General features: G+C 45.7%; 1 protein-coding gene across 1 annotated transcript in view; it reads right to left on the bottom strand.

The window, feature by feature from the left end:
* KCNA6 (potassium voltage-gated channel, shaker-related subfamily, member 6) overlaps window positions 1-8,503 on the bottom strand; it is a 26,477-nt gene extending 17,974 nt beyond the window's left edge. Inside the window, exon 1 of the mRNA XM_010007182.1 lies at window positions 8,203-8,503. Coding sequence (XP_010005484.1) covers window positions 8,203-8,503 — 301 coding nt within the window. The remainder of the gene's footprint in view (window positions 1-8,202) is intronic.
* Between the last annotated feature and the right edge of the window lie 3,390 nt (window positions 8,504-11,893).

Below are 11,893 nucleotides of genomic sequence, written 5' to 3'. Positions count from 1 at the left end.
CACTCTTTCTCTGAAAATCAGCATCTTTTCTCTCTCTGTTGCCTTCAGTCAGGTCAGATTTGGTACTGAAAGTTTGCTGGAGTTGTCTGTAAGTCCCTATTTATGAAGGGTCTTTTTTGAAAGAATCATTCCATGTTTCAGGAATGTCTTCCACCCAGTCTTCTTGACTGCCCTTTAGAATCGCTGTCAGATTCACCTCTATTCCATCCAGATACACAGGAGTGAAATGAAATAAGTGTAGGATTTGTACAAATCTTTAGGTGTATATCTATGTGCACGTTTGATTGCAGGGCTGTGCTTGCTTACAGACTTGTTTCCTGGTCACAGAAATATGTATCCTTGTAAATTTATGGAATAACAGAATTTTGAATCATTTAGAGAGTTTTTGCATAACATACCTGAAAAGACGTGTCAGAAAGTGTTGCATTCACCCTTCTCTTGTTATGGATTATTTTCCTGCTTTAATGGTTTCAGACGCTGGAGGGCAAACGACCCTGTGAGGGGAGGAAGGCTTATCTCAGAACTAGCAGATCAGAGGCAGTCTGTAGAACAATGTGGTTTCACATCTGCTTTTCACTGTGAACTTTCAAATATTTATTTCAAGATAAATCAGGACTGGATGGCTTGGTGCAGGGATATTCAGCACTCTCTGTAAATTAGGCCCAGTACTATCTTCTCCAGACGAACTACCAAAACCCAGATGTTTCCCTAAAAAGCATATGGCTTTGGAACTTACCAGGCTTAATGATGGTTCCCTTTTTCTAGATAGGGAAAAGACCCAGGAAGCTCAGGGCCCTAGGACACAAAGCACGTCAGTGGCAGAGGAAACCCAGAGCTGAGGTTATCTTTGCCTCAGTCCAATGCTCTAATAAACCCATATCCATGTGCAGCAACATGCCATCATGCTCATCAAAGAGAGGACATCTTAGCTGGCCATTCTTGGAGGCAGGATTCAGCCAAGGGACCTTTAGCTGGAGGGGCAGGGGCAATTAGAGATTTGCACATGCAAAATGTATTTGTTTCAAAGAAGAGCCCCTCAAAAAGCCCATCACCCTTACCCTCCCCAACGCCTCATTCTCCTCCCGGAGATGCCCAACTTGCAAGTGTCTTTCAGGCAGAGAGAATGGTAAAGGACTATCAAACTACAGATCTCTTTCCCACCCATTAATGGAATGAGAGGGAAGGTCAGGAAATTAGATCATAGAAGCAAGGTCTTGCCTTCAGAGAAAGATGCTGATTTTTTCCCATGTGACAGGGGACACCACCATCACTCAGAAAAAAAATCACTTGAAACCAGCAGAACAGAACTGAGAGCTGAACCCAATGCAAACAGGATCAGGCCCACGGGCTCTTTAAAGGATAAAGGCAACAATAGACTCTGAGATTCGGCTCCCATTTCACAACAGCTACACTTCTCAGAGCTTCAGAGACACCCAAGAGAGTGTGAGAGGACCAAGTATACATTTGTCATTTAATTTATGTTTATTTTGGTCCAAGGTTGAGGTCAATGCACAAGGAGGAGGTTATCAGATGACTCATATTAGCCCGAGTGCTATGCTGGGATAAAGTTAGTCGTGTGCCCACTGGGAAGATGTACAACTGTCAGATGGGCAGGGTACAGGCTTATATAATTCATTTCTGTTCTCAAAGTAATTTTCTTGGCCAAGTCTGAGAAGTGAAGGAACATATTTTTGTAGTGATGTGGGGTGAGGGAATCCAGGCTTTACACATAATGTGCTCTGCTGAATTGACAAGGAGAGCTTGCTCAATTACATTATTAATACAAATTACAAGACATGTATAGAGATATCCCGATTTTTTTCCACCTGACAAAACACAGATGTACATTTCTAAGCTGCAGTTCCTTAGTGTTTTGCCTTATTAATAAACCAAGCAGAAGGAGTAGGATAAAAAGTGAAAAGAACCCATTTTTTTTTGCCTTTATTTAAGTCCAAAGCAAAACCTTTGTGCTTTCTCCCTGGAAACAGGACTCCTGGGTGTCATGGGGAAGACACAAAACTAAAAAGATTATCCAGACACGATGTCAAGGAAATGTGAAACAAGGGCTATACTCATGTATTTGAACACTGATCTATAGGAAACAAGACTGAAATATTTTAGCCATAATTATCCATCTTTTTAGATTAAGCATAAAAAACATCTAAAGGATAAATAGCTACTTCAGAGAGTCTTTTAAAAATAGATAAATGTTCCTCATGAATCAATACCTGCAAATACTACTCTTTTTTTAACAGCCAGAAAGTGTGTTGCTCTTCTGCCCTGCACACCGGCTCATCCTACTACACTGACTGTAGTTTTGCTAACAGGTATTGCTCAGACTCACAGGAGCAAGAGGTTTAAGTCCACAACAAGAATTTATCTTGTGTAATTGTTCTGGTTTGTTGTTTTTTTTGGTAGCAGGGGAAGGGCCCCAGGGGTGGCTCCAGTAAGAAGCTGAGAAGCTGCCCCTGCTCCAAACCCAGCCAAGGAGCCATTAGAGGGACAAGAGATGCACCTCTGCCATTAACATACGGAAGAATCAACCACATAACACCTGAGCAAGAGAGGCACTGAGGGTGAGAAGAACTGTGCTGGAGGATGAGAGCTGTGCTGGGGAAGGAGAGCAGTGGAAGAGGAAGAAGGGGCAGAAGGTGCCCAAGCAGCAGTTTCCCTGCAGCCCATGGCGAGATGGCAGCTGTGCCCCTGCACTCATGGAGGAACATGGTGGGACATTCCCTGAAGGTGCCAGGAGGGGGGAACTTGGCCCCTGGACTTGGATGTTGTGGCCAGAGGATTTGCTGCCAGTGGGCTCTGATTGCTCAGCTGTGGAAGCCCCCGGGCCAGGGGAGGTGGCTGTTCCCGAAGCCCCCGTGACTCTGTGGGAAGCCCAGGCTGGAGCAGCTCCGGACCTGGTGGGAAGGACTCAGGAAGGAGAGGTTGGTGGAGGCCTCTGTGCCATGGGAGGGACCCCGTGGGGAAGCAGGGCAGGACTGTCAGGAATCCTTCTTGCTGAGGAGGCAGGAGCAGCAGGAACCCCCAGGCTGTGAAGTGACTCTAAACCCCATCCCCTGTCCCCCTGTGCCGCTGGGGGGAAGGAGGGAGAGAAACCGGGAACCAAGGGATTGGGGCCCGGGAAGAAGGGAGGGGTGGGGTAACATCTGCAAGCCCTGCTCTGGGTGTGTCTGTGTCCTGGGGGTGTGTGATTAGGGCCTCATTTTCATCATGCCTGGTCCCTCCACCTCAGGCTTCACAGCTGCTGAGATGCAGTCTTGCTCTTCCCCACCATGTTCTTTCAGGCCTTTGTGTCTGACTGGCTTGGTAAAGAAACTGGAGGTCCTGCCAAAACTATGCACAGCACTCCAGAGGTGACTGAGTAATGAGATGAATTATCATTTCCTCTGAGGTGCATCTGAACAAAATCAGCCTTAGAAATCCTCGTTGGCTCACTTCCTGTGGCTCTCATGCCAGCATGTCTACAAACAGGTCATAAAAGCAGGACACAGGCTAAAAATGTCCAAGAATTGCTTTTTTTCTCAAGTGCCACCTGATTTCTCTCTGAGCAGCTGCCTGCTCTTGTGTCTCTAGCTGCCATCACTGCCACCACTGGCCAATTTCAACAAAATGTAACAGAAAGGCATAAATCTCTGATAGAACAAGTTTCCACATTTTCCAGAGAGGAGACAAAATCTAGAAATTTCCCTTCTGAAGGAAAACCCTTATTAACATAGAAGAATCCTTACAAAATTAATCCTTGAACGCATGTGTAGGAAGGAGGATTTGGTCAGTTCCAGTGCTCAGGTTGCTCCTGGGGGGTGTAGCAGGGTCTGTGTGCTCCTTAGGAAAACATGAGGTTGAAGTGGTTAGAGAAGTGGCTGAGTCAGCATGCAAAGCAGCACACAGGGCCTGCATTTCCATCTGTGTTTAAGACATTCAGCAATGAGTTCTCTCACGTTTGAAGCCTGCTGTGAGCTTCTGAAAGTGCTTTGTTAATATATTGGAAAGCTAGGGAGAGACACCAGTTGAGGCTAAATCCCTGGGTGCCTATTTCACTGCATGTTCTGGTTTGAGTCCCATGACCAGAGAAGTAACTGGGGGGGGGGATGGGGAGATACAACTGAACTTTTTGGAAAACAGAAATATTTTTCAGATGAATGATGCAGCTTTCCTGTATAGTTTTCAAGAAATATTTACAAGGAATGAGTAGCAGGTGCATTTCTCAACCTGAAAAGACCTAAGACATGGGCTCAAGGAGAAAGACAAGGTGAAATCCCCCTTCCACATGCACAAATAGACATGGATTTCAAGGCTGTACACAGAGGTAATTTAATTTTTATATGGTAGTAGCCTTATTATTATTCTGGTCTCATGTAAACTGTTGTTTAAGAGGAGGAGGAAAAAAACCCAAAAAGCCCACAAACCAGTAAACCACTTTCTCTTAAAGTTGTTCAAGTGAGAGATAAAAAACTTTAACAGAAAAAGAAAAAACACATGAAATTTCATATAATAATAATAGTAATAACAATAGTAATAGCAATGGGCACTTCTGCATGAAAAAAAAAAACCAAATGACAAAAGGAATCTGGCCATTAATAAATTCTGAAGCTCATCTAGAATATCTGGAGCAAGTGTATCTCTTCAGTACCCACAGGAAGCTGTAGTGCTGGAACTAATGAGGTTTGTCAGCAAGTTCAGCCAGGTGCCCTCCAAGGTAAGGGTAAAAAAGTGGCTTCAACACTGAGCGCTTCTAACACCTGGGTGATCCCTCAGCAACCCAGAGATGAGCAGCAGCCGAGGCAGAGCAGTCCCAGGGTGTTTTGAAGTGATTCAACAGGAGCACAAAGAGCTGGGAAGGAAAGGAAATCTCTGAAAGGAGAGGACGGGTGGTGAGAGCTCTTCCTGCTGTTTGTAACCGCTGGGTTACCCAGGCAGGGCGTGATGCGTGTCCCGGCCTCGGGGTGGCACAGCAGGTACGGAAACCCCATCTCCTGGGAGAAGTCCAGCTCCCCGTGCTTGTCAAAGCCGGGTACCTCGCCTGGGAGTCAGACTGGCAGCCAGGAAGGGGGTGCTGGCCTGGCTGCCCCTGCCCTGCTCCCTGGGGGGTGTGGGCGTGGGGAGGGGGCTGGGGAATCACAGAGTCACAGAATCACAGGGGTTGGGAGGGACCTGGAAAGATCACCCAGCCCAACCCCCCTGCCAGAGCAGGGTCACCCAGAGCACATCACACAGGAACGTGTCCAGGTGGGTTTGAATGTCTCCAGAGAAGGAGACTCCACAGCCTCTCTGGGCAGCCTGTCCCAGGGCTCTGTCACTCTCACAGGAAAGAAGTTCTTCCTGATATTCACATGGAACCTCTTGTGCTCCAGTTTGCACCCATTGCCCCTTGTCCTATCACTGGTCATCACTGTACAAAGCCTGGCTCTGTCCTCCTGACACTCACCCCTTACATATTTGTAAACACTGATGAGGTCACCCCTCAGTCTCCTCTTCTCCAAGCTCAAGAGACCCAGCTCTCTCAGCCTTTCCTCATCAGGGAGATGTTCCACTCCATCATCTCTGTAGCTCTGCTCTGGACTCTTTCGAGCAGTTCCCTGTCCTTCTTGAACTGAGGGGCCCAGAACTGGACACAATACTCCAGATGTGGCCTCACCAAGGCAGAATAGAGGGGAAGGAGAACCTCTCTTGACCTACTAACCACCCCCTTTCTAATGCACCCCAGGATGCCATTGGCCTTCTTGGCCACAAGGGCACATTGCCGGCTCATGGTCATCCTCCTGTCTACCAGGACCCCCAGGTCCCTTTTTCCTACCCTGCTCTCCAGCAGGTCAGCCCCCAACCTTTACTGGTACATGGGGTTGTTCTTCCCCAGATGCAAAACTCTATGATTGCCCTTGTTGAATTTCATCATGTTTCTCCCTGCCCAACTCTCCAGCCTGTCTAGGAAGGGAAATTCACCCAGAGAGACCAGACCTCCCCCCCATTTCAGTTCTTTAGGACACTTCAGCTTTTGTTCCCTTGCACTCCCTCTCATAAAGAAGGGTATTGCTTATGGCAGGGGTGCTTTGGCACCCAGTAGGAGCCTCCACCTTGGGAGTCTCAAGACAAAAAGTGGATTCATAGAGCTCAATTTCCTCTCTCAAGTTGCACCAGTCAAGAGTTGTATGAGATCAGCCTCAGATTTGAAGCCTACACGAGCTCCTGCCCTCCCTTGTTCAGGCATCAGGCTGTCTCACAACTGCGTGTGGAAAACATGCAAAACCAGTCAAAATTGTGGTCTAGAAATATCTTCAGGCTCTATTTAGACTGTTACTGACTCTGGGTGACTACCATCCACTGCAAACACAGATGGGGATGTCATTGTTTGGCCCCTGAGTCCTTACTTTCCCAGCAACAACAGTGACCACCCAATTACTCAACACATCCCAGTGGTTTGATTTAAATGAAGCTTTTTCAAAACAAGGAAGTAAGCAGGGTGGTACCTTTCTTTTGCAGAAGAGCACACACTGTGGGACAGATCACAATGCCATCAAGTCAGCCACCTGAGCAAGAAGCAGCAGTTATACCACAAATCACTTAGCACTTCCATGGGAATTAAGGTAGAAAGTCCTCAAGAACTTCTTGAGGTCATCTAGGTCAGTTGCCTAGGGCATCACTTTGAATTTACATTAGGTTGCTCAAAGCTTCCCTAGTTTTGAAACTCTCACAGAGTGCAGATTGCACTGCCTCTTGGAGCTTTGCAAACATTGAATCACTCCTGGTGAAATGTTTTTTTTCTTACATCATGTCAGAGAAGATATGGAAATCAACATTACAACCTTGAATTTGCAGGCTTGGAACTTTTTCCTTCCCACAAAAGATTTAGACAAGAGCTCTGCACAGCAGCATAGCTCGGCAGAAATCTAAAATTAATAGTATCTTCTGTAGTGTTAAGACCCTCTCCTGCTGCAAATGTCTGAAACACACAGGTTTCTGCCTGAAGACAGCATGCTAGGATTTGCAGATAAAATATTTTAAAACCAAAATCATCAAAACTTGCTGATCACAATCCATAAGTGAGAAAGTGAAGACTCTCATATATAACATCCCATTCATACCAAATGAAATCCCATTAGCTGCCCTTGGCCCTTAGGACAAACGTGCTGCATTATTTCTAGTTTCCTGTAATTTTGAAGTCATCAGTGAAAGTTATCAGAATTGATATGTCTTTTTTTCTTTTTTTATTTTTTATTTTTTTAAACACTGTATCATGCTGACAATACTTCCAGGAGAAAAGGTTTTGCACATTTTTAAGCAGGGAATACAAGTATTTACATTGTAAAGCTAAATGGCAAGTTTCCCTGTTGAGCCTTCACAACCAAGACAGGTTCCTCTAGGAAGAAGAGGAAAGTGCACATCTAATTTCAGCTGAGTTTTAAGACAGCAACAAAGTTCCCCAAGTCAGGTCTGCCTGCTAGTAGGCCCAATGACACTGAGGTATGCTACTCTACCACAGTTCCAGCCTAAGCATGTCCACCAGCCATTTCTGTTTGCTGTTACTGTCAGAAGATATGTCAGTATTACCTGTCTTAGCCCCATAAACCTGCAGAGTAGCCTTACTGATTTTAAACTTGATTTTCAAAGATGCTCTTCCCCTCTGCTAAGCCATGACTTACTTTCACACTGCAAAACTACCTGCACACTGCATCCTCCTTGCAGGGCTTGCAAAGGCTTCTTCCCAGAGACACCTGGTGCAGTATTGCAGTGCTGGTGGCTGTGGTGAGAAGTTCTGGCTTTACTCATGGCCTTGGGAAAGTCACTGGTCTTCCTGGGTTTGGATTGGAACTGTGCTTTTGAAGCTCATCTCCTGATCACACAGGCTTACTGTACTTTGAGTCATGTCATGGGACAGGTGTGATGGAAGATGAACCTCATGCCTTCCAGATGAGGCTTCATTAATTCACCTGCTGCCAACGCTGCCTTCAATCCCCACATGCCAAACAAGCCCTTCCTTATTTGTGAGGGTGAGGTCAAGTAGAGTACTTCTCCTCAGCACTTAGCATTTAGGTCAGACAGTTGTTATAAGTAATCTCTAGGAGCCTCCCAGATTACTTATGTTCTGCTGTGTTATCCCTTCAGCAAATACTGGGATGGTTGAAACCTCCCATGAGGACCAGGGCCTGGGGATGTGAGACTACTCCTATCTCTCCATAGAGGACCTATCCATACCTTCTTCCTGGTCAGGTTGTTTATAGCAGATGCCCACTACAATGTCACCCTTACTTATTCTCTCTTTAATCCTCACCCACAAGGTCTCAGTTATCCCCTCATCCATCTCTGGGCAGAATCTCAGGTACTCTAGGTCCTCTCTCATATAAAGAGCAACTCCTAATCTTCCCTGAGGGAACTTGTATCCCTCCATGGCAACACTCCAGCCATGGGGGCCATCCCACCAAATCTCCATCATCCTACTGGGGTCAAAGGCCTGGAACTTCACAGACATCATTAACTCCTCATGTTTATTCCCCATATGCTGGTGCACAGGCACTTCAGAGAGGCACCCTATTTCCCCAGAAAGGGTCTGTTTCCCTTCTTCCACCTCAGTAGTTCCTTGTGGGAAATTCCTTGCTTACATGAAAATGCTGGAGGTGACCCCACCTAAGCTTTGATTTGTGGATTTTGTCTTCCATTTGGTACACATCACCCCAGCCCCTTTGCTCACTAGCCCTGTCCATAACTCTGTCACAGGGGTGCTATTAACTCTCCCTCCCACATAGTTCCTAATTTAAGACCTTCTTACCTTCTCAGACCTGCTGACAAAGATGCCTTTGTCCCACTTAGTGAGGTGGAACCCATCTCTCCCAAGTAGCTGTTGATCCACAAACAGCACCCCATGATCCAAACCAAAACCCTGCTGCTGACACCAGCCCTGCAACTGGTTCTTGACACACAGTCCCCCCGTCTTCCCCTTACCAGCAAGACTTGGGTTCCCACACCTCTAACCATCTCTCTCTCATTCTCTCTGGTGGCTGCATAGCCAGCTGATTGCCCCCCATCACTCCTCCACTCGGTGACACAGCTCTTCAACAACAGCTTTTCTCCAGCCTCAGAGAGGCCACAGGCACTCCCTGCACCTGGGGACTTTCAGCATCAACCTCTACCTGACAGGAACAGCTGCTCCACCACCTGCTGGGCAGAGTGCCGTGTGGCACATCACCACCATAACTGAGAGTATTTGAGCTGATAGGAGCTCAGATGATGAGCTCTTCTTTGCATCTTTCTGAGCAAGCTCTTGGCTGAGCTCCAGACCTGGTTCTCATGTAAGTCTCTCCCTGGCACCTTCTGAAGGAAGTGAGGTGGTGGCTACAACAAAGTTTCAGGCAGCCTTGAGTCAAAGGCAGCTGACCAAGCCTACTGGAACTTCTTACAAAACAGGTCATCATTATGTTCCTGCAGAATAGTTTGATGCAATAAAATTTGTATTTTTGCTAGAAAATTCTTCTGCTAACACACAGCATCAGCCAAAGATGCTGTGAACCATTGGATAAAGCACACAACCTTGAGCACTGTCTTCTGGGATTTTTTAATCTGTATTGTTTCATATGCCTGGTAATACCCAATTTAGAGCTGTCAGGAACACAAGGAAGCCATTTAGGGAATAAAAGACAAATGTCTGGGTTACCCAAGAATTCAGGCAATGCCAAAACACCACAGATGCAAAGCAGCAAGGCCTCTGCTTTCTGAATGTTTCCTTAAGTCTTGCAAATATTCAAGTGTTTTTGTTTTCTGTTTACTCTGCCTGCACTGGGCAAACCTGTTGGAAAGGTTGCCTTGCATTCCCCTGAAGTTACAGTGACCTCCAAACATTTGTATCCCTTTTGGCAACTGGTGGACTCCCATCAGTCAGCTGATAAGACAATTTGCTCTAGACTTACTTATGGCACTTGTTAGTGATAAGGAATGGAATTACCTTCATTTCCCATGGGATCTTTCACCACTGAGATCCTGCTGGAGGCTGCTGATTCAGCTGTGTGACCTCCATCTGAAAACACACAGCTCTTGACCATCCCTCTCCAGTGGCAGCTGCCCCACAGCAGGAGGGGTTGGTGCGTGTCCCAGGCAGAGTGTTTCTGTTCATAATGAAAAAAAAGTAAGGGAGAGCTTTTTTAAGGGATATCACAGAGTCACAGAACCTTAGGGGTTGGAAGGGCCCTCAAAAGATCCCCCAGCCCAACCCCCCTGCCAGAGCAGGGTCACCCAGAGCACATCACACAGGAACGTGTCCAGGTGGGTTTGAATGTCTCCAGAGAAGGAGACTCCACAGCCTCTCTGGGCAGCCTGTTCCAGTGCTCTGTCACTTTCACAGGAAAGAAGTTCTTCCTGATATTCACATGGAACCTCCTATGCTCCAGTTTGCACCCATTGCCCCTTGTCCTATCACTGGTCATCACTGTACAAAGCCTGGCTCTGTCCTCCTGACACTCACCCTTTACATATTTGTAACCATGGATGAGGTCACCCCTCAGTCTCCTCTTCTCCAAGCTCAAGAGACCCAGCTCCCCCAGCCTTTCCTCATCAGGGAGATGTTCCAGTCCATCATCTTTGTGGCTCTGCGCTGGACTCCTTCAAGCAGTTCCCTGTCCTTCTTGAACTGAGGGGCCCAGAACTGCTTAGGTTTTTGCAGAGGTTTTCTGAAACCAGTATGCCATGGGGCTCTGTAATGTCAAAGCCAATATCCTTCTGTGCAGGACTGGTTCTTTGGAAAATACTAAGACAGCTTTCCTCTTGCTGTTTCTTCTTCATATAAAGGTCAACCTTCCACCCCTCCAGAAACTCTAGCTACACTGGCACAGCCCTGCCTGACAAGAATGCTGCAGGCTCAAGTGTTTACATGGATAAAAACTGATTTTGCAAAGATCAATAATGCCTTCTAAGGTTTCTCAGCCCTATCAATTGTCATGTCCTTGCCTGTGGACTTAACAGGCATTTCAGTCAACCTAGCGCAAACAAACTCTTTTTATACTCCAGAGCAGGCTCAGGTAGATGCTAATTTGTACATTACCCAATCTCCCCGCCCCCCACAACTTTATTTTCAAAGCTGAAGACCACCCAGTATTCCCACTTCAAATGAAGCCAAACTTTATCTTGCCCTTTTTCTTCTTGAAGCAGTTAAGTACTCTTTTCTTTTTTCAACAGTGACTTGTGTAACATACTGTCTCTTTAGGTGAAGAGGGCAAGGGGATCTGGTTGCTTTGTGGTTTGTTTTTTTCTCATTGCTAGAAATATCTGAAGTTCAATCCAGAAACTGTCACTTCTAGAAGGACTGCTTACTAATCTATGATAATGAAGAGCTGTATCATTGTCTCTTTAACCAGACTTGTCCAGAAAGACTGGGAAATCAATCAAAAGTCATGTGAACTGGAGGACTGGAATTATAGAGAAGAGATTAAATAAAGTGTAAATTTGTCCTCACTAATATATGTTTGTGGGCTGGAAAAAAAAAAGGGGGGGGACACTCCATATACTGCTTGATTACAGGAAGATCATGAGATATCAACAGAATGAGACTATGAAAGCAGTTATGAAAATCCTAGAATGGACAAAGGAATGTATTTCCAGCAAGCAGTAAAATATAAATGAATTTGCACTAGTTCTTCCTTTCCAATACTGTGTATATGAATCTAATCCCAGTGTTTGAAGAGGATTAATTATAAATCGAACAGATGCAGAACAAATAAAATTACAATGATCCAGGAATGAGATAATATGAAAATAAACTAAAAAAAAAAAAGTTTACTTTATTTGGCCTAATAAAATGAAGTCAAAAATGGGTATGATTGCTTCTTTATTTTCCCAGGAGACAAAATACAAAGGAGGAGGATCTTCTAAGCCAAAAGACAATATTGTCAGAAGAACATAT

The sequence above is a fragment of the Chaetura pelagica genome, unplaced genomic scaffold (genome assembly GCF_000747805.2).
Source record: "Chaetura pelagica isolate M959 unplaced genomic scaffold, ChaPel_1.0 scaffold211, whole genome shotgun sequence".
Taxonomy (NCBI): Eukaryota; Metazoa; Chordata; class Aves; order Apodiformes; family Apodidae; genus Chaetura; species Chaetura pelagica.
Note: the sequence above shows the minus strand (reverse complement) of the source record. Positions and strands in the feature narration are given on the sequence as shown.